Consider the following 23593-nt stretch of genomic DNA (forward strand, 5'->3'; position numbering starts at 1 on the left):
CATGCTAATCCCCTGCACCTGTGCACGCAGGTAGCTGAGATCACTAGGCCTCTTCCACCTCGGACCTTCCATTCTGGCAGACATCACTGAATGACATCTAGCCTTCGTCAAGGGTGACATCAAAGGTCTTCTCCTTCCAGGAAGCCTTCCCTGACTGCCCCTCATCGACACACCTTCATACCTTGTCCCCTGAGCTCTAACAGCTCCTACAGTGCCCTCACTCAGGGCCTGCATGGTGGCTCATCCTCATCTCATTCCTCTCTGCTCAGATTCTCTCAATGGCTTCCCAGAGCACCTAAAATCGCACCTGAACCCCTCACCCCTCACCTGCCTTACCTGGCCCCTGCCAACCCCTGTGGCTTGCCTCCCACCCCTCTGCCACTCACTCCCTCCAGCCACACAGGCCTTGTTATTCATCAACCACTTACTTAAGGTTCATTCCACCACAGGGCTTTTGCATCTGCTGTTCCCTCCACTAGCACTGCTGTTCCCCCAGATCTTTTCATGGCTGGCTCTTATTATCCAGATCTCGGTTAAAATGTCACCTCCCTGAAAGGCTCTTCCTGTCCACCCTGGCTGAACTAGCACCCCATTTCCTCCTTAGGTCAACCTACTTATCTCCGCACAGCGTTCATCAACACTCTGAAATTCCTTTCTTTATTTTTCTTTATTTGTATGTGTCTATTTGCTGATTCCCCCACTAGACAGTGATCAAGGCAGGGATCTCGTCCGTCCTGTTCACTGCTGGCACATGGTAAATAAACACTGAATGAAGGCGATGGAAGAATGAATTAATCGATTTTATCTCCCCAACTAATCTGAAGAACCTAGAAAATAAATGCTGCCATGTTCCTCCCATGATGCCTCCACAATAACATACGGATTTTATTCCTTGTTTTTTTCCTATGACATCTCTGAGTTTTATTTCTGAGTACAGCAGAAGCAGGCCCTTAAGCCCAACCCACATTTCCATCACTCTTGCCACTGCTGTGCTGAGCATGGCTCACATGTTTTCTCGCTGTATCCTCCAACAATCCTATGAGGCACATTTTATGGTTCCTTGTTAATCGATCATTTACCAAGCTCAGAGAGGTTAAGAAACTTGCCCAAAGTCACACAGCTAGAAAATGGGAGAACCAGAACTTGAGTCCAAGTCTGACTCAAAGTTTAACCCTTGAAGGTTATAAAGATAAATCAGACACTTTTTTGTTTTTTATTATTCAGAGTTCCCTGTCTACTAGTGAAGACAGATCTGGAAAAAGTAACTATCAAGGAAAAATGAAATGTGCTGAATAGAGATAAAAATAGACAAATGTGGCTGAGTGCTGTGGGAGAGAGTCCTAGGTTCAAATCCCAGGTCCCCGCTGGCTGTGTGACCTTGTGCAGGACCTTTTCCCTCCCTGTGCCTCAGTCTTCTCACCCTTAGAATGGGGATAATGGCAGGTTACCTCACAGGTTGTATGAGGGTTAAAGGCATGGCCACATGCCGATGCCTGGACCAGAGAAAAGCTCACAATTATGTCTCTGTGGCTGCCAATTCCTTCCACCCAGGGGCACAGGGGTGCTCCCAGAGAAGGCTCGGGAGCTGAGCCCCAGAAGGGAAGGATGCCCCAGGCTGGGTGCAGAGCACAACCATGCAGGGAGAAGAGTTTTACAGAACAGTCTCCTGCAGGACATCTGGTCCTTAAGGCCCTGGTTACACAACAAGCTTCAACCCTGGCCCTGTTTCAAATGGGCAGTAAAAGAAATCTTCCTAATCCTTCCTGAAGAGACAGAACCCTGGCTGACGCTCTAATCACAGACAGGTAATCCCTTCCGGCTGGACTATGCTCTCTGAGGGGTTTGGCAGGAGGTGGGGAGGTCCTCCAACCCCAGGGGACCAGAAGAAGGCCTCTGCTGAGAGAAAAACCTCCTTTTTGCCCAGGGATTAGGGATTAGTTGATGGAGACCAGCCAAACTGTCCCTTCCCCACTTCCCACAGCCCAAGGTCTGGGGCACATATCTCCTCCATCCAGGGAGCTTAAAGCTGGGGTCGATGACCTCTGAGAGCAACAGGGCAGCCTGAGTCCAGGACATCCTGGTCATCCTTCAGGGGCCCAACCACCCTTCCAATCCCCTGCCTGCTGCCCCACCAACCACAAGCCTCAGGCTATGACCAGTCAGCTCTTGGTCTCCACACTTGGTCTCCAACGGCCCATTCACTACCAACACCTGAGTATCTACCAGGCATTTGAACCTAGGCTCCAAACCTAGGCTCCCGCTCCCCCGCTGCCTCCAGATCTTTCTTCACCTGGCTCCTAGGCACCACAAGTGCCCGAGGGCCTTCCACCTCTCTGCCCACTCCCTCTGGGACTTCATTGCTGGTCCCTCCTCCAAACGCTGTCAGGCCCCAGGGCCCAGTCCTGCGTCATGTTTCTGTGCACATCCCCTTGCAGATTTCATTCCATCTCATGGCTCTAAAGACCACTGAAATGCCACACTTCCTGCACTTAGGTCTCCACCTCAGACTTTTCTTCCTGAGTCAAGGTTTTATATCCAACTAACAAGTCAGTATCTCCATCCAGGTGTTTAATGGTCTCAGTGTAACAGTCCAAGCAGAGCCTCTGAGCTCTACTCCTGCCCTGAAACCTGCCCTTCCCTCCATCCCCTTCCCCTTCTCAGAAAGCAGCAACTCCAACCATCCTGGGGCTCAAAATCCTTAACTTTTTTCTCGCCCGTCAGCAAATGCTGTCATCTTGAAAATTATCCAGAATGCAACCACCTTCCCCATCTCCACCATGAGTGCCCTTGTCCACGGCCCCTCTTACCTGGTCTATGGCACTATACTAGCACAGTGGCTTTTATCCGAGGCCTCTGCAACAACTTTTGGGGAGTGGATTGCGTGTAACTTAATAAAGTCTCAATAAAGTCCCTACCTCGCAGGGAAACTTCTCCCCCCAGTTGGACCACAAGCTTCGTGAGGCCGGGAGCCCTCGGCGTTCTCCGCCCTCTCTAGAGCATTGACCACCATGTCTAGCTAGCACACGGAAGGGCCTGAAAACAGCCTGGCAATTTTATGGGGACTGTATTTCTTCTGCCTCTCCCCATCTCCAGCCTTCCCTCCTCCGCCGGGTGAATGAGATTTAAATCTGAGTTTAAGATCCAACCCCATCACACCTGGTCTTGGACCCCTTTTGGCTCCTTGGTTAAACACGAAGGGGCAGGGTGTAAAGCGTTTTATTACTAGGAAACAATGTGTTTCCCAAACAGAGAAATTGTTGGCCCTAAGTACTGAAAAGCTTACAGAGCCCTCCTCCTCCTCATCGTCACATGTAGCTCGGGAAGGGAGGCCTCACCAGACACCAGCCCTGCCCACACCTTCATCTTGGACTTGCAGCCTCCAGCACCGTGAGAAAATAAATGTCTGTTGTTTAAGCCGCCCAGTCTGTGGTCCTTTGTCACGGCAGCCCCAGCTGACTGATACAAGTGCCTACGTTGGCTCTTCCAGCCTTTCCATCACCTTTCTTAGTTAAATCCCTGTGCTAAATGCCTCTCTGCTTAAAATCTCTGTAGTGGCTTCTCTGTTCTTGAGTGCTCGGGGCAATGTCTTCAATCCATGGTGGGCATCCCATTAGTAGTTTGTGCAATCAATTTCATGGGTCTTTCTCAGGATTATTGGTGAAATGAATAAAGAAATGACTTGACTAACATAGAAAGGATAGGACACGATAGAAAAAAACAGAAGAGAAAAAATAGAGCTGATATTTTCAGAATGCATCAGGCACAGTGAGTTTTGCGCATCTTCAGCTTCATTCGTCTATTATATAGATGTGTGTACCAGGTCGCAACATAAAACTTACGTTTTGCAGTGAGTTATGGTCAAAAATGTTTGGAAGACCTGAGAATGGGGCCCCACAACCCTGCTTGACCTCCAAGCAGGATTCAAGGTGCTTTAGTGGCTCTGCCCAGGAGGGCTCCTGCAGGAAGCGGCAGAGCTGGGAAGAGCCAGGTGGGTGCAGATGGCCTGCCCACCTCCAGCCTCCAGCCGAGACCTAGGGACCCAGCAGAGACCGGGGTGGGGCCACTCACTTGCCAAGGAAGCACTTGGGGACGGTGCTCAGCTTCCTCCGGCGGTCCTTGATCAGGTTCACCTTCTTGTTCATCATCATGTGGTAAAGCTTCTCCCCCTTCTCGGCAATCATCACGTAGGCGTCCCGTTCCATGCCCAGCTTCAGGCCTACGGAAGGGGCACGGTCAGCACCAGGGACAGCACCCACGCTGGGGAGCAGAGGGGCAGGCCTATGGCTCCTGAAAACTGCCCCCCAGCTACCCCCCACGACTGCCATAGCCAGCAGTCATCTATAGAACACTCCCTGCATGTCGGTCACTAGGCACCTGCCAGTGACTCCTCGAAAGAACCCTGTAGGGGAGGGTGGCTAATCTCCCCCATTTTGCAGATGGCAAAGCTGAGGCCCAGGGAGGTTAAGTCCCACAGTAATAAGCAGTCGAGCTTGTTCAAGCCTTCAACCTGAGGATGGGTTTCCAAATTCAGAGGTTATCAGCAAGCCTGTTGAGCTCTTCCTTCCAGCCAAGGATGTAAATCTCCCCACGTCTCTAGACAATGCACACAGGATTCTGACCCAAACCACTGCCCCACGTTTTCTAGTTGGACCCTGTCCACTCCTGACAGTGATAGCTATGACAAACAATAGTAGCAAATGCTATAAGCCCCTACTATTTACTACTCAATCCTTAGGAAACCTACCAAGTAAGTACCATTACTCCTGTTTGACAGATGAAGAAACTGAGGCCCAGAGAAACTGAGCTCTCTGTCCAAGGTTGGTCAGCTGGAAGTGGTAGAAACACAGGATTCAGACAAGGAAGTTTGGCTCCAGATCTGTGCTCTTGACCACAACGTGCATCACCCCCATAAATGCAGCTCTGAGGTCAGGTTTTGGACAATACCCCAATTCTAATGACGAAGGCCCACTCAGGCCACACCCCACTCGTGATCACATATGCCCTGCGCTGACCACAGCCCTCGATTCTGACCACGAAGATCCTGATCGGCCACACCCAGGCTGAGCCATGCTCCTGAACCCCCAGTCCTGACCACACACCCAGCCCTGATCAGTTTCAGAAGTCACAAGCTTGCCCAACCAGGGTCCAAATTCAGTAGTTTATTTAGACTGATGGCATTTTAATAAATGTTAATGCAAAACTTAAAGTCGGGAAATGTCACCTGAAAATCCAGACGTCTAGTTCTAAGGAGAAAATAAATAAATAAATAAATAAACAAAAATTCAGTGGTTCTGGCCATGCTGGGCCTATACTTCTGAGAGATGATGCCGACTTATGCTTGGGTAGAATTCGGAGAGGAGAGAAGTGGATGGATTTTAAATGTATGTGGAAAGCATAACTAAAGGGACCTGATCTACTGAATTTGGGGAGCAGGTGGAAATCAGAGATGACATCAAAGAGTTTGAACTTGAGGTCATGGGTGAATAAAGGCACCACTCACTGAGCCTGGGAAGTCGTGCGGATAAGCAGGTTTGGGGCAGAAGATCTGATGGAAATTAAGCGTTCTAACTAGACACGGTAAGTGCGAGATAGATGTCTGTGGCACATCCCAGTGGTGATTTCAAGTGGACAGGATATAGATATGGAGGAAGGTGGGCCTCAGTTTCCTCCTCTGCAAACTAGGAGGTCAGGAGGATTTTTAGGATCATGTGTCAAATTGCCAAGTAGGGCCCAATCCAAACCTCACTTCGCAGCATCACAACCCACTGCAGCAGGAACTTTTATCCCCACTTATCAGATGACACCACTGAGGTTTGGAGCAAGCTGAGTTCACTTGCTCCAAACACGAGCCTCCCTCTTCCCAGCCTGGTGGTCTCTGCACAGCAGTCCAGTGCCCACCCCAACCCCACCCAACTATCACACCCAGCCCCACATTTCTTTTGGGGAGCTGCCTCAGAGGTGCCTGGGCCCAGAGAGATTCATGACCACAGTAATGGGCAGCCCCCAAGGACCCTCCTCCCACACTGGGGCCCAGGCGAACGGGATAGAGCCACGGAGGAGAAAAGGACAGATACAGAGCATCTCGCTACCGAACCTTACAGGGGAAGGGTGTCAAGAATCCCAGGATGACCAACCATCGGCATGACCTTGGGCACGTCCCTTCCACTGGGCCTCAGTTTCACCATCTGCCTAGTGGACTAAACCAGATGACCTCAGCAGATCCAAGACACCACCAAGTTATAACAGTCCCAGAGCCTGCTTCAAAGGCCTGCTTCTCATAGCTCTGACCTTTCTGGAAAGGACCCTATGCCCCTCCCCTAGGCAGAGCCCTAACTCTGCAGAAGTGACCAGGTTGGGGGCAGCCATACACACCCCAGGGATCCCGGTAAAGGCCCCCAAAGCCACCACTCTCCGGAAGGCCAGGAGAGGGCCCAGCCACTCACTCTCGCGCTGCTCCCGCTCACGGATGATGGCGTCCAGCCACTTCTGCTTCTCCTCCGCCGTCTTGGCCATGCAGACAAACCACTTGTTCTTGGCCGTGTTGTGGATCTTCCAGCCATTGGTGACAGTGTAGCCATTGCTGTGGTAATCCGCTGATGGGAACAGGAGGCCAAGGAGGGTCAGCAGGGACTGGGCCCCACCACACGCTTGTGAAGGTGACAGGACCAGCCCCTGGCTCCAAATAGACAGGGTGCAGGGGCATCGACAGGCTCAGGATTCGGGAGCTGAACTTTCCACCCTTAAGGTGCACACTCCCTCCCCTGCCTATTCTCTGGTGGGAGAAAATCTACAAACAAAGACCCCTCCCAAGCCCTCAGTGACAGGGGCTTCAAGACCTCAAAGTACGGGCACAAACACAGAAGTAACTCAAGGGAGACACCTGCCCAGAGCCCAGGAATGCATCCCTGCCCCCTTGCCCATGTCATTCGGGCCCCTGGGCTACTTAAAGCCCTACTGCCAGCCTGACGCCGCCGAGCCGTGGGTCCTCACTCGTGGCTCGCTGAGAGGGAATCAGCAAACCCCTGAAAACAGGCTGGGATTATCCAGGGAGGTGGAGTCAGGGTCCTGCCTATACCCGCAATCGGAGGAGGGGGCCACAGGTTTGGTAAGACCGTCCAAGGGGTCCGTGGCTCCAAAGCAATTAAGAAACCCCGCCCTGGAGAAACTCAAGGACTCACACACACCGAGAGGTTTATACAAGAACGCTCACAGCATCACTAGTTCATACTAGTGAACAGCAGCAACAACGCAAATGTCCATCCCCAAAGAAACAGGTAAACGGTGGACGACTCATGCAACGGAATATCGCACAGCAGTGGAAACCAACAAGCCAGAGGGGGCTACGTGCGGAAACACGGACGAACCCCACCAACATGGGCTTGAGTGAAAGAAGCAAGATGCAAAAGAATACACTGTGTTGCACGACCACTTAAAATATATATAAAATCATATTTAAAGCCACTTAAACACATGTATAATAATATAACCACATGACTAAGGGTTAAAAACAGAGACATTTTAACTAACATACTTAGTAAGGCACACTTAGGAGGTAAAAATATTTTTTAAAAAACCAAGAAAATGATCATCACAAAATTTGGACAGTGGTTACTTCTGAGGGGGGGGTGGAGCAGCGTATAAGCAGCTTCCGGGGTGCGGGCAGTTTTACTTGTTAACTTGCATGGTCCCTACCCAGGTGTTCATTTTACGTGCACAAGTTTTAGGCGCTTTTCTGTAGGCAGGTTACATTTCAAATAAAAGAAAGAGAAAAAAAAACACTACATAACTGAAACAGCAATTATGCCACGGAGCAGGTGGAGCTGGGCTCGGGCAGGGCTTGGGGGCGGGGCCTACCTGTGCCATCTTCCACGTTCTCCACCTCCATGACTTCAGTGTTGATTCGACCCCTGAAGATGTAGAGGGAGCCGTTGATGGATTTGGTCCTCTTGGTGGATTTCTTTCCCCCGGTGACCCTGAAAGACGGTGGGAAGTCATTCCCTATGGCTCACCTTATGGGGGCTCAACGGTCTTCAACAGGACAGAGAAGAAGGACAGTAATATGGAAGGATGCCCAGGGATGGGAGGAACGCTGCACCGGGGTCAGGAACATAGGGTTTTGGCTGGTGGTTGGGTGACTTCTCCACTCCCAGCTAGTTTCCTCATCTGGAAAATGGGCTAGTGTCCTGGCTGAGCTCACAGAGTTCCTTCTCAGGTTAACAGGAGACACCCTGATGAGAAACTAACATGAAGCAACAGAAACCCATTCTTCTGGACTAGAAACTGGGTAGAGGCTCTCACAGTGTCTAACAAACAAGTACTTCCTGAAATAAGACCAAAGTGGAAAGGAGCTTGGAGTAGTCAGCCCACCCATCCGTCCGTCCACATCCACCTACCCACCATTCATTCATTCACGCAGGTGAATTCTATTGCTCGTCCATTTAGTCACTCAACAAACATCTGTCCAGCACTTCCTGTGGGAGAATACTAGGTCGGAACAAAGGGGCGTCGCTCACCCATACTTTCAACCGCACTTAGGGAACACCTACTGGGTGCCAGGCACTGTTCTAGGTGTTGGGGCTTCAGCAGTGAACGAAAACAATATCTGAGAATTCATCTTCCAGTAAGGGGGGCAGGGAGGGGCAGGGGGCCCAGAGACAGACACTACGTAAAGAAGTCACACACGTTATCTCAGAAGTGCTAACTGTTGTGGTTAAAACAAAGCAGAGAAGAAGCCCTCACAGCCTGAAGGCCCCCCTCTGCTCCACCAGGTGGGTGATGGTTCACCGAAAGCCAGCTGTGTTCGTTCCCAAACCTATTTGCCTGATGTGCACCTGTCACTGTAACTGGGTAAACTAAATATTATATAAGCTGAGGACCTACAAATGCAGAAAGAGAGTCGTGTCTCTGAAAATTACGTGGAACGTTTCAGAAAGACTTGATAAAGCCGAGCAGCTTTTGCGTGAAGAGTGAACTTACCCTCAGAGAAGAGGCTTTGGTCTATGTGAAGAGAATCTTTAATGAACACAATGTTTACGTTTTTCATTAAAACACTGAAGGTTTGTAAAACAAATAATAAAGCAAAAAGATGGATAGGGAGGGTGGAGATGTGTGATTTTAACGGGGGTGGGGGAGGAGCAGGTGGTCACGGGCCTCCTTAAAGAGGTGACACTGAAGTGAAGACTTACAGGTGAGGAAAGACACCAGCAGGCTATCTGAGGAGGCGCATTCTAGGCAGGGGACACAGGCGCCATGGCCTGCCATGTTGCCAGGAGCAGTGAGGAAGCCGATATGGCTGGAGAGATAACTGGGCGAAGGGGAGTGTGGGAACAGGGATCGGAGTGGCCACGTGGGCCAGATCCTGCAGGGTCCTGAGGGCAGTGGTGAGGATGGGCTTCTACTGTGTATGTGAGATGGGGGTCCGGGAGGGTTTGACCAGGAGAATAACGTGATCTGATTAAGTTTTGAAGGATTCCCTCTTGACGGTGGAAAACGGACTGTAGATGTGGCCAGTGGAAAGCAGAAAGACCCAGAGAGGAAGCCACGAAGAGGGTTTGTGTGCACATACCTATATATACCTATATATGTGTGTGTGTGTGTGTGCATATACATATTTTTATAAACTTTTAATTAAAGTATAATACCCACACAGAAAAAAAAATTGCTCAAAGAAGTATATGACTCAATGAACATTTTACAAAGTGAACACACCTGTGAAAACATTGTAGACCCCGAAAGCCCCTCATCGTGTCCCCTTGTGGTCGCCCCCCTCCACACACACACACACACCCACAAGGGTAACCACAGTCCTGACATATAATCCTGTGGATTGGCTTTGCCTGTTTTGAACTTCACAAACATGGGATCGCCAAGGTGATGGTGATGGGCATCTGGGTTGCTTCCAGTGTGGTGCCGCCATGAACGTGTTGGCAGGTGTCTTAGGAAGAACTTATGTGCACATCTGTTGGGGTTATCTACCGAGGAGTTGAACTGCTGAGTCATAAGGAATGCACACAGCTGGCTTTACTAGATACTGCCGAGGTGTTTTCCAAAATAGCTGTGCCAGCTCCCCCACCCCCGGTGGAGTAGGAACATTCCAGTTGCTCCATATTCGCCACCACTGGTACTTAAGTCCCAGTTTGGCCATTCTGGTGTCTTCTTTTGTGAAATGACGGTCCCCTGACCATTTTTCTGTTGGATGGTCTTTTTCTTATTGATTTACAGCAGGAGTTGGCAAACGTTTTGTGAAAAGGGCCAGGTGGGAAACATTTTCGGTTTTGTGGGCCATACGGTCTCTAGATCGACTACTCAACTCTGCCCTTGCAGCATGAAAACATCCATAGACAATACAAAAATGAATGGCTGTGTCAATAAAATTTTATTTATAAAACATAGACAGAGGGCCAAATTTGGCTTATAGGACTTCCTATATTCTAGATATGAGTCCTTTGTCAGTTATGCGGATTACAAAGATCTTCTAGTTCATACCTTACCATTTTACTCTCCTCATGCTGTCTTTTGATGAACAGTTCTTAAATTTTAATGTAGTCTGATGAATCTATTTTTTCCTTTATAATTATACTTTTTGTCCATTTTATGAAGTCTCTCCTTACAGATCATGAAGATAGTCTCCTATACCTTCTTCTAGAAGTTTTACTGTTTTACCTGGCACAATTAAATCTATGGTCCAACTTAAGTTAGTTTTTTGGTGTATTTCTTTCCCCATCAGATATCAAACTACCCCTGTGTCGTTTATTCAACTACCTTAGTGTTTCTGTTGAAATTCAAATGACTGTTTACATGTGGGTCTACTTCTGGACTGGCTATTCTATTCCATTAGTCAATTTGCCTCTTTTTATACCAAGACCACATTGTAATTACTGCAGTTTTATGGTAAGCCTGGCATCAGTAATACAAGTCCTCCGGCTTTGTCCTTCTTCAAAATTGTCTATTTTTATGTTTCCATATAAATTTTACAATCGTTTAGATACATACACACAGCCTCCTTCCTGGAACTTTTATGGGAATTACCCTGGGGCTCTGGCTAAAGTTTGACGACACGATGAAAAGGATTCACTGCTGAAGTGGGTGTGGGGATGGCGCAGGTCAGAAGCAAGGGCCGCTGAGGTTCTGGCCTGAGCTCCTGGGTAAATAGATGGTGGTGCCATTGAGTGGGAACGAGGAAGACTTGAGGAGGAAAAGGCTTTGGAGCAGGACTCGCGATGAAAACTGACGCGTCTCATTTTAGACGCAGTTTAAGTGTGAGCCGTGTGTAACACCCAAGTGGAAGCGGAGATTTATATTTCTTCTCCTGAGCATATCATGTGCCAGGCACGATTCTAGCCACTTTACATGTTTTATTTTACTTAATCTATAAAAGCAACCCTATAAAGATGGGAACTGCTTTTACCCCGATTTAACAGAGAGGAAAACAGAGGAGCAAAGAGCTGACATAACATGCTGACGGTCACACAGCCAGTAAGCAGCGGGGCCTCAGTGTCCTTAACAACTTCGAGCTGCTGATGCCCCAGGACACTAGGCAGGCAGTCGACCTATATGAGGCTTAGCTCTTCTGGGTCTCGGTTTCCCCTTCTGAAGAATGGGGAGGTGGGCTTTTAAACCATGCCCTTCCACTCTGACATCCGAGGAACCTCTACCATTGAATTAGATCAGAAACTCTGAGTCAAGAGACCTTCCCTGACCCACGTTCCGGACAGGCCATGCTCTGCAAGACAAAACAGTCGGCAGACACCTAGCTGTGTCAGGCATTTCCTGTGACCACATCAGTCAGGCCAGTTGCTCCATCCACCATTGCCCAATCCCTCAGGGACCTCCCGGAGCCCAGTCCTCTGGCTCCCAGTCCAGAGGCAGGAATGCTGGCCACCTGCCATGCTCTCTCGGGAGACAGATGTGCCCTCTCTTTCTGCCAGCCCCAGCAGAACTGAGGAGGGAATGGCCTTCAAAGAGCTCGTGGCAGCCACAGGGCAGTCCTAGAAGGCCCACTGGGAGTCCATGAAGATCACAATCAGCTGCTATCGCTCCAACAGGTGCGACCACGCCATGAAGGATGGGCCCACACTGTGATGGCGGAAGCTAACTCAGGTCATCTCGGCCAAAGCTGGGAGCAGGTCCGAGGCCTGAAGGGACACTCTGTTTCCTAAACCCCAGTGTGCTGGGAAAAGTGCCTGTTTCAGACAGCCCAGGGCGGGTGGCGGTGAAGGGGGGTGGTGAATGCTGGCCGTGGCCTTGGCGCTGCCAAAGATGGTTTCTCAGGCTCAGTGAGAACAGGCCGGAAGCAAGAAGGAAGGAGAAGGGGGCACTGACGGGAGGCTAGGAGGACAAGAGACAGACACAGACACACCTCGCAGAGTGGGCAGGGATAAAACATCAAATGAAAAGGAGACAGGCTGACGCACCCACTGCTAGGTGGGGAAAGAGAAAGACCAAGACCTCTAACAAGAAGGACCGAGCCCCAAAACAGGGAGGAAAGGGCTGAGGGGAAGGGGCCTGTGGTTTAAGTGCCTACTATGTGCCAGGTGCTACACCTGTGGGATGGCATTACACAGGAACCCAGCACGTGTGGAGGTAAGTTAACAGCAACTGTAACAGCAGCTAACCCTTATTTTGTGCACTTACTATGCGCCAGGCACACCTAACACATTTATTCTTCATAATGACTCTATGGGGTACATACGATAATTCACCCTATTTCACAGAGAAGGGAACTGAGGCAAAGAGGGACAAAGTCACAGAGCTGGAAAAATAGCTGAACAGGGTTTCAATTGTAAGGAGCTTGGTTCTTAACCAGACACTACTCTCAGAAGGAGTCTGTCATCCCCATTTTACAGAAGAGAAAACTAAGGCTCAGAGAGTTCAGGCTGGAGGAGGAAGACAATGAAAAGCCTACACATATGCATGGAATGCCCATCATTCATCTTGTAGAAAGGTTCTTCACCACAACCTTAGGAGGCCAGCAGAAACAGACAGGAAAATGAGGCTCAGACAGTAAGTGACATGCCCGGACCAGAAAGGAAGTTGGAGGTAATGCTACCAGTAGGATGCCAAGTCCAAATTTCCCCTTAGCCTTAGCTTTTGCTAGATTAAGGAGTAAAGAAGCCTCTGGAAAGTCACTGTTTCATCCCGAAGACAAAGTAGCAGGAAGGAGAATTCAAAAAGGGCTGTGCTGGTCACTTGAGACAGTCCTCTATGTGCTGAGCAAGAACATTGCAAGGCAGGAATCCCTCAGTCCACCGATCTCCCCACCCACCCATCAAACCATCCACTCATACCCCCACCCCATCTCCTAACTTTCCCTCTCTCCAGTCATCCATCCATCCACTCAGTCATCCAACCTTCCATACCAGAGTCCAACCACCCCAGCAACTACCAACCAGCCATCTAGCTATCCATCAACACACCCATCCAACTGACCATCTACCCACCAATCTCCAAACCTCCATCATCTATCCACCCTCCCATCCAACAAACCATATAGGAAGACCCCCAACGCACCATTCATCTAAACAAACCTCTGCCAACTCATTATGTCTTCATCCCTATTTCTCCAACTACCTAAACATCCATACAGTCCCCCAACTTTCTATTCATCCCTCCATCCAGCCATCTCCTACACCTCCAACCACTCAACTGCTCACTCATTCACCTACGTACTCATCTAGTCATACGTCGACTCATATGTCCATCCAATCTCTCCCTGCCTCCCTTCATCCACCATCCATTCATCTCCCAAACTTCTGTCCATCGTTCCTCCTCCCATTTGCCCATTCACCACTCATTCACCCATCCATTCACTCCTAGACTCTACAAAGAAGATACAAAGATGATGAAGGTACTATCCTTTCCCTCGAAACACTTAACAGAAGATCTCCCTCCCCTCAAACCTTCTACCTTTGGATCTTAAAATCACAGGATGTTGGTGTCACAAAAAACTTTCAAACTTCCATGACTGTCGCAATCTACACAGTCCAACATGGTAGCCAAAAGTCACGTGTGGCTATTGAATGCTTAAAACGTGGCTAGTACCAATTGAGATGTACTGTAAGCGTAACATACATACCACATTTTGAAGATTTAGTGCATAATTTTTTAAAAGAATGCAAAGTATCTCTAATAATTTTTAATTGACTAAGTGGAAATGATAATATTTGGGGATATAATGGGATAAATAAAATCTTTAAATTCATTTCTTCTACTTCCTTTTAATTAATGGAGCTACTAGAAAATTTTAAATAACCTCTGTGGCTCACATTATATTTCTGTTGGATAGTGCTGATCTAGAACAAACCGCTCAACTGAAGAAGAGGGGGGAAAAAAGGCCCTGAGAGGGAAGGGTAAGCCAATACTGTCACCTCGAGAAACTTTCAGGGTTCAACCCAAGCCCAGCCTCCTGGCTCACCTGTGCAACCCCGCCCCCAGCAACTCACCTGGATTTCCGCTTGCAATAGACAAGGAGGTTGTCAAACAGGAAGAAGGCCCTCTCCTGGATGTTGCCTGCGGAGATTTTTAACAGAGTCCCTTGCAGGAGGAGCTGGGTGCAGATGTCCGTGAGGTTGGAACCCTGGGAGAGTGATGGGGGGGGCGGGGTACAGTGAATGATCTGATCTCCCAAAGACAGACCTACCACTGCCTCCTTCATACCCCCAAATCTAAATGCAGTACTGCAGGCAAATCTGTCGGCAGAGAGAAAACCAATACAACATGACCAATGGCATCCATCTATTGATCTAGCCAGAACAATGCTGGCAAGAGCACATGGAGGTAACCATTGCACAGGAGAGGGACTTGGGGCTCAGAGAGGTGAGAGGGCTCACCCAGCTCACACAGCCCTGGTCAGCATCTGGTTTGGTTTCGGTTCAGTTCGTGTTTTGAATTTGGGGTTTTTTTTGTTGTTTGGGTTTTTTGCCTATCCCATCCTTCTTGTTTATTTATGTCTCAAGTTGTTATTCCGTCTCCTCCACAAGAATGCCACTTGCATAAGGAGAGGAAACACCGAATTTATCAAGCATTTGCCACTGTATTCCCAGCACCCATAATGCTCTCTGGCATATTGTGCATAGTTAATAAATGCTGTAGAACAGGTAAGAAATACAATGTGAACACCACCAGGCGCAGGATTCTCGCAGCGCTCACTCTAGCTGCAGATATGAGTGTTGATGGGGACGGTCCCCCAATTCTACCTGGTTATCTATGCTAAGTGACAGGGAGGTGGCTAAGACGCTAAGTGTGTGTGAAGTTCACTGATACTCCATGAGGTTTAGGGTGGTGTGGTCAGAAAAGGCACCAGGAAAGAGTGAGATGGGCCTGGGAGGAAGGCTAAAATACAGAGGCTGAGGGTGAGGATGAAGGAAGGACCCTGCTGGGAGAAGTCCTCAGTGCTGGGGACCACACAGGTCTGTCTGGGACTCTGGGGGGACCAAGGCAGGGGCAGAGAGGCCCCAAACTGTTAAGAGAGAGGAAGCTAGAAACAGATCTAGGAGGGCACTGTCTGCCAGCTAAGGCAGCCCCCTGGCTGTCCCCCAAATCCTTGCTCCTCTTCTATCACAGGAATGGAGTTTTAGCGGGCACTTGGATGCCCAACCACAGACTCCATTTCCCAGCATCCCTTGCACCAGGTGTGGTCATGTGACTAAATTATGGCCAGTGCGCTCACTTCCACATCATTTCCTTGAAGGAAAATTGCTCCCCCTCCTCTTCTTCCCTTCCCTCTTGCCACAGGCTGGAAGACAGCCATAGTGGTGGTGGAATACGCTGTAGCAGATGGTGGAAGGAACCTGGGTCCACATGGAGCAGAGCCGCCCCACCCTCTGCCTGCACTGCTACTGAGAAATGAACCTTTGTCTCTCTGAAGCCATTGTCTCTCTTCTTACAGCAGCCAACCATGTACTTTAACTCATATACCAAGATAAGGGTGTAGGCCCCATCAATAGGTGGACAGTAGGGTGCCTCTGACATTGAGGCCTAAGGGATATTATGCAAAAGCAGTGTTTTAGGGGAGATTCATATAACAGAACTGCAGATTCAGTGATGTTGTCTCTGCTTGGACATGAACTTGGGAATGAAAGAGGGAGAACTGTTCACAGAATCTCCTTCCCCAAACACTCGACACCCAGAACCAACAAGGACTTTGGACCCCAGTGAGATCTGCATACTCAGTTATTTCTGAGACCCATTAAGGGGAACTGGTTTTGGCAACTCAGAAATCAGTTTGCTGACTGCCCCATCACAGTCTTTCCTGCTGTTGTTAGAGCTGGTTTGCTCAGTGAGCACAGCTCAGCTGGGTGAAGAAAAACCATTCGTCCAACAATGCCAGAGACCCCTCTGGAGCCCATCCGGGGTCCTGGGCAACCAGCTTCTTTGTAGTCAAGAGCTGTGCAGCCCAGGACAGGAGCACGCGCCGTTAGCAGAAATCACAGCCTAGGCATGTGCAAGCCACAGGCAGATACCTGATTCCCACACAGCGACCCAGGCGGTCGTGAGCCCACTGCACCAGGACATGGGACTCCCATGATGAAGAGCCCCCGGGCCCCAGGATCCTTGCAGACAGGGTAAGCAAGACTACGTGGGTCATGAGGCGCCATCAGTAGCCCAGGAGCCAGCTCAGAGCAGACGGCAGTTCAGAAGTTCCTGGAGACCATATGCCTCACCGTCTCCTCCCCTCTCCTCGCTCGCGCCCACCCTTCGGCCCCTCGGCTCCACAGGAGGATTTTGGCTGCTTGCATATGAATCTGGTACCTGGCCCAGCTGTAGGGCCCAGAGCCCCGAGGTCACGCAGGCCTTGACCTGACCTCTCTGCAATGTCAGGGGACCGCAGAGATGAAGCACCCAGCCTGGGAAGCTGCCCTTCTGGCCTTGGCCCAGCACACTGCACATGAAATGCTAAGGACACCCCTTCCACCCCGGCCCCGATGAGAAGCCCGGCTGGGCCTCGGTCTCCCCGGAATCCTTGAGCCCAGGTCAGGGGTGGCGCTAAGGATGGGACAGATACAGGGGGAGGAGGCTGAGCACCAAGGTGTCCACCAGGCAGGGCTGGAGACCTCCTGCAGACAAATGCAGCCTCAACCGAACTGAAGTGGTAACATTCAGAGAAGATGCCAAAGCTAACACGGGCATAGGGTTTCCACATGTCAGCTACCGTTCCAAGTGCCCTTCACAAACTCAGTTAATCCACGTGACAACTCTCATTTTACAACTGAGGAAACGGAGGCACAGAGCAGTGACGTGATTTGTTCAAGGTCACACAGCTAGTAAAGAGCAAGCTGAGATCTGAACCCAGACGGGTGGCCCCACGGCCCTATCCACTACCCTCTGCTACCCTGGGCTGCTTCTTAGCAGGCAACCTGAAAGGTTTTGGGGTGCAACTACTGGTCAAGAGCAGCAGTCTTGGAAGGGGAGAGACCAAATGTGTCCCTCCCCTCAGGGAGCATAGGCAGCCCAGACAGGGTGGGAAGAATATATGAGAATTTCTACTTCTGATCTTTTTTTTAAAAACAGCTTTATGTTTCCTCACTCCTGTTTCCTTCTGTCCCCTCGTGGATGAGTGAGCAGTTGATGGGCTCTTAAACCAGGGCTCCCAAGGCCAGCAAGAGAACCGTGCCCTGTTTCTTTCGTATGAAGAATATGCATTTCTTTTTATTATTGTGAGCTTCACACGAAAGTCCGTGCAGTTGCATCCCGTGTCCACCCGCAGGAGGGTCAGCTCACGCTGGGTATGACTTGAGCCAAAGCTGCATGAGGCCTGTTCATCTAAAAAGAATGAAGAATAAACTCCTGCTTGGCGGCCACGGCTCCTTCTGACTTTTATTGAGCGTTTACTATGAGCCATAAAGAAAGCACTGTTCTGAGGGCTTTGCATGCATCCACTCCTCAGATCCCCAAGTGACCCCTGAGGGTTACGGCCATGAACCCCTCCACACAGAGGGGCTGACTCGTTCACTCACTTCTTCCATAGTATTGCAACATACGGCCACTTCCTTGTGCTTAGCAAAATGGACTGAGGGATTAACTCATCTGGTTTTAGCTAAACAAGTCTCACGACTAAAAAGGACAAGTGGCTTACCAAGGATCAGGCCAAAAAAAAAAGAACCCCCACAGATTAAAAATCACACTAATGATGCAAGCCCAGGCACACTGAAAGAAAGCGGCCAAGGAAAAACTTCTCCTCTCCAAAAAGCAAATGCCTTGCCAGCCTCTTCCGAGAGAGATGACAGCCATCTAATCAGATGGGCAAGCAGTCAAACAAAAAAGATTAGAAACTATCAAGAAGAGGATCAGAAATAAGGATTTGCAACGACTATCATTCACTCTAAGTCATGCTGAACCCTGTGACTATAACTACTGATGGCATAAAGCCAAGGCAAGTAGCTTCACGGTTAAATATTATTTTTCCTAGCTAGAACATACGATTTTCACAAGGCATCTTGAGGATCAAACTGTATTTAAAAAACCTTTCTACTGCATAGAAAACCAGTTCACATTTTCCAAAGAATGTTCATATTCCACAGTTCACTTTATCCTCAAGTGACACCAGGAGATAACTTCAGAGATATTATTACTAAAATTAGACAACTAGGGGCAAGAAGGCCAAGCAAGCAGGACAAACTAGCCTGAGGCAGGACAGTCTGTAAGTTACAGGGCTGGGCCTCAAAGCCAAGTCCCTGTGCCTCGGTTTCCTCATCTGTAAAACGGGGATAATAACAACACCTCAATTCCAGTGTTGGAAGCATGTAACAGGCGCCCAATAAGTGTCAGCAATGCTTATTCTGGGTCACGTTATTTCCTACTGCACCCAAAAACAGTGATCGCAATAAAGGCCATTCTTAAATTGTAGATTTTTCTGGGTCCAAAAGGGCCCCGAAGTCCCTTAGTTCTTACTTCCCTGGGCCCTTACCAGAAGAAGGCATCTGGAAATCACTTCTGCTCCTGGCTGCCAAACTGATTGCTCAATACCCTCTCCACAGGGGCCCACGTGAGAAATTTCTTTTCTCGCTGGTTGCCAGGAAATTCTCTATCTCCCAGAAGAACTGCTCCACTTCTTCCTTTTTTGACAATGAATATTAAGTAACTTATGTATCCTGCTCTTTTCACCTTGGCTGCCAGGATGCTCAAAACCCAAACAGACTGATGCTTAAATGCATCAACAATATTTGCTCTTTAAGTTAGCACCTTTGCTGAAAGTGGCCATGTGACCTACTTCTGGCCAATGAGATGAGGGGGAGGTTTTTCTGGGGCTTATGGTAAAGGTTTTCCTCCATTGGAGAGGAGAGCTCCCTCTCACTGCCCTGGCCAGTCCTGTGTCTCCTCCTGCTTTAGACATACAATGCCTGGAGCTGCTGCTATCCTGGAACCATGAGAGGAAGGCCAAGAGGATCACAAGAGACCAAATCAGAGCTCAGACATCATGAGGCTAAAACAGAAGTCCTTAGAGAACACATCCTAACAGACACACATGAGGATCGGGCGATTTCCAGTTGCAGGAAACAGAAACCAAGCTAGGTATTTCAAACAGAAAGAACTCAAGGGTTTACTCAATCACTGAGGGGCTAGAAGAGCCAAAAATCCAGGCCAGGGCTCCCCTCAAATCAAGAACACTGCAGAACTGCCCCTCCAGGGGGCAATGGGCTCTGCCCCGCTGGGAAAAAGGAGAGTCAGAAGAGCACCTGCCTGAGCCGATGCTCGAAAAAGGCCGACCTGGCTGCAGCCAGGCCCTCGGGAGCTGTTGCCTCACCTGTCAGCTGCAAAGCCACCCTGTCCTGCTAGATGACACCCCATCACGAATAAAAAGGACACCACACTAGACTTGTTGGGTTTATCACTTTGTGAGATGTGTAAATGTCTGATCACTATGTTGTTTCGTACACCTGAAATTAATTAGTTAATTAGTAATTATAAAAAGGGATGCCCCGTGCCCTGCCTCCAGGGACCCAGGAAGTTGGAGCCTGGGCCCTCTGCTAATGCAACCACAGAAAGCCAAACACGACCAACCGTGGCTGGGATTTGCTACAAAACAGCATGAGGGTGGCATCCGTCCCACTCTCGCCTTCCAAATGTCAAGCAGCTGGATCCGATCGTGGCCAATCATATCCCAACCCCAAGCTATTATACAAGAGGGTCTGAGAAACGCAGGTCTTTGTTCTCCAGTCTCAGCAAGGCAGGAAGGCCGGGGCGGAAGGACGGTACAGGACATGGTAAGCATTAATCCATAGTCCCCACCTGTTCTCTGAACACGGGCCTCTCTCCTCTCTGCAGCTAAACCCTCAACTCCTTAGCGGTACAGAGTCACACTCAGGATTCCCTAACACAGGGAAAAGAAGTGAAAATCCCAAGCCCAGAGAGTACCACAAAATCTAAAGAGAAGAAGGCAGATGATTCAGAGGACAATCTGTGTCCAAGTCTTTCATCTTTGGTCTTAATCTCCCATTCCAGCTGTATTTACTCTGATGTTGACTTTTTTATTTATTCAGACTTTCCCATTTCCTTCTGCAGATTGGTAGGAAATCTCTAATAATCTAAGGAAGATATGGGGGTTTAAACAAAGATATGACACATAGTCAGAAGATCTCAAGAATCCCATCCCCTAATAATCATGATTGTAATATCAATACCTCCCATGTATTGAGTACCTACTATGTGCCAGGTATCAATGAGGAAACTGAAGTTTAGAGAAGTTAAGACGTGACTAAAGTCACCCAGCAAGGGAATGTCAGAGCCAGAATTGTGTCTTGGAGCAGACCCTTCTATGCCACCCTTGACCGTGGTGTCAAAAGCTCAAAGGCCGATGGGCACCAGGCTGATAAGGCATCATGTGAAGAATGACTGGAGAGCAATGTGGAGTGGTGGGGACTGAGGAAAACCGGAGGCTCCGGTGGCTACTCCTGTGGAAAATGGGGGTCCAGTGTCATTGATTTTTCAAGAGAAACTCAGTCTCAATTTCTATGTGGATTTAATTGGAAAATAATTAAAAGAAGTTTTTTTACATAAACACCATGTAAGCCAAACAAAATAAGCTGCAGGCTGAACCTGGTGCCCAGGCCACAGTCTGTGCCTGTAGCTGCACACTCCCTGGGCCCCTCACCAGCCCAGAGGGCCCCTCCTGCCCCAGGCATACCTCCCAGCCTTCGATATGGGACTGCAGCTGCTCCAGGACCTCCAGCTTCTCCATCTGCCGCTTGGTCTCATTGATGTTGGAGCAGACGGTCTTCATGGCCTGCAGGGCACTCTGGACCGCAGAGTGGTCCGGGTGCTTGCCGGGGGTCCTCTTCGCCAGCTCCTAGGGTAGAGGTAAGGGCAGCAATAAGAGACATCCACCCAGAGAGGACCAAACACGGCCTCCGGATCACCAAACGTGGCCTCTAGTCACCCGGCGGAGCCAAATCCCAGCTCTGCTCTGTGCAAACTGTGTGATCTGGGGCTGGGAGACATCATTCATTCATTCATTCATTCATTCAGTAAATGTCCCCTGAACACCTCCTCCATGGCAGGCAGTGTTCTAGGATCTGGGGATAAATGCTTTTTAATAAAACAGAGAAAAATTCGTTTTATTTGGTGGATAGTACACTCTATAAAGGAGATCAACCAAAACAAAGAAAAATCAAGTATATAATTTAATGTTAGGCAGTGATAAAAACAATGAAGACACATCAGAATAAGAGACTACAGGGTCTTGGGAAAGGAGGTATGTTTTCAAATATGAGGTCAGGGAAGGCCCCTCTGAGGAGGTGACATTTGAACAGAGACTCTGGATAATGCAAGGGAGCGAGTCCTGCCCAACTCTGGGGAAAGTGTGCCTGGCAGAAGGAACAGCAAATGGAAAGGGGCTGGGGCGGGAGCATGTGTGTAGGTAACAAGGAACGGCGAGGAGGAGGTGGGCTGGAGTGGAGTAAATGAGAGAGAGAAGGAGAAAAGGAGAGACAGAGACAGAGACAGAGAGAGGCTGGCAGACCAGAGGCGGCCGCTGATACTCCCCCTGCCCGGGCCATTCTTCTCATCTGTAAAATGGGTACAAAAACCACCTCCCCGTCACTGGGACATACAGGGAGTGTGAAGAGGGCAGCGAGGGCAGACGCTTAACCCGCAAACTTCCCCCAGCACCACTTCTCACTCTCGTCTCACCGCTCACAAGCACATTCTAAAGGTCAGGCCGGTCTTAATCAAACGGTTTCAGTCACACAGTAAGTGTGATGAGAGGGGAGCTGAGAAGGAAGGCTTTAGCTGGGCCTCAAGATAACCAGGGGTTTTCAGGCCAAATTACTCAACTGACAGGACCATGCCAGCAAACGTAAGTTTCTTTAGTCATGTGACCCCGACGTGCCCAAAAGTTCCAGCATCTCCCCATCTCTCTGCTCCTTTGAAAACCATAGATGTGACGTTCTAGTGTGGTGGTGGTTCCAAGCACAGTCACACTCGGTAGCTGGGTGACCTTGGGCCAGTCACCCTCCATGCCAAAGCTTCAGTTTCATCACCCGAAAAACTAGTGCTGGTGAGGATGAGGATGACGACGGCAGCAGCTGACGCCTACTGAGCCTTTACTCTGTACTTGTGAGGTAGGTTCTGTAATTACCCCATTTAACAGATGGGGAGACTGAGGCCCACCAGCATAGCCCAAGGCCTCCAAGAAGTAAGAGGAGGAACCTGGACTTGAACCCGGTCATCTGGGTCTACTCATGGTCATAGTGAGGGGTAAATCAGATACTGCAGGAAAAGTACCTCCATGGTAAAGTACATGCCCAGTAAGCATACAACCTTTGTATAAGCAAAGGCCCTGAGACAGCGAGAAATAGCGAGGAGGCTGCAACAGCGTGAGCGACAAAGAGAAGGATGGGTTGGCAATGAGGTCGGACACACACGCTGAGGCCACGTCACATAAGGCCGTGGCAGGTGGGCTCTTGGGGTTTCATCCCAAGAGCACGGGGGAGAAGTTGGGGGGTTATGGGCTGCAGCCTGACACCATCCTTTAAAGGATCCTTCTGGCTGCCAAGAGGAGGATGTTCTAGAGGAAATACAGCTAGTGGCTACTGCAGGTGTCCAGGCAAGAGATGATGGTGGCTTGGACTGGGATGTCTGTGCCTCATTCATTCATTTATTCATTCATTCATTAATCCATCCATCCAGTGAGGCTTCCCATATACCTGACCTCACACTGGGCCCTCTGCTGGAGACACAGGTGACGCGGACAGTGCACCAGCCCTCCTGGAATCGACAGCCTGTTTGTACACATGTACACAGGTAAAATTACCACAGAAGACCAGGACCTACGCATATGATCAGGAATTTAGTTCATCTCACCAAAGCGCCCCAGTCCCACGTTCTGTGAATGAACCGTTTTGAGCATCCGGACCTTTGTCAGGCCAGCCAAGGCCCAAGAGGGGAGGGTGGCTCTCCGTTTCCTCCCAGTGAGCAGGAACAGAGGCTGCCAATTACTTGGACCCCCCCAACCCTTTTCCATCACCCCCTTCTTCTAAAGCAGGGGTCAGAGGACAGCCTGAAGACCAAGCCAGGAGAGAAAACTCTACTGGAACACAGCACGTTCATGCATTTCCGTGTTGTCCATGCTGCTCTCCCTCTACGGCAGAATGGCATC

At 49.6% G+C, this 23593-nt stretch overlaps 1 protein-coding gene across 1 annotated transcript in view; it reads right to left on the reverse strand.

The window, feature by feature from the left end:
• PREX1 (phosphatidylinositol-3,4,5-trisphosphate dependent Rac exchange factor 1) overlaps window positions 1–23593 on the reverse strand; it is a 175999-nt gene that overhangs the window by 53791 nt on the left and 98615 nt on the right. Inside the window, exons 6-10 of the mRNA XM_019640950.1 lie at window positions 21122–21283; window positions 14442–14575; window positions 7855–7973; window positions 6444–6593; window positions 4069–4216 (exon numbers count right to left, since the gene is read on the reverse strand). Coding sequence (XP_019496495.1) covers window positions 4069–4216; window positions 6444–6593; window positions 7855–7973; window positions 14442–14575; window positions 21122–21283 — 713 coding nt within the window. The remainder of the gene's footprint in view (window positions 1–4068; window positions 4217–6443; window positions 6594–7854; window positions 7974–14441; window positions 14576–21121; window positions 21284–23593) is intronic.

This window comes from Hipposideros armiger, unplaced genomic scaffold (genome assembly GCF_001890085.2).
Source record: "Hipposideros armiger isolate ML-2016 unplaced genomic scaffold, ASM189008v1 scaffold_54, whole genome shotgun sequence".
Taxonomy (NCBI): domain Eukaryota; kingdom Metazoa; phylum Chordata; class Mammalia; order Chiroptera; family Hipposideridae; genus Hipposideros; species Hipposideros armiger.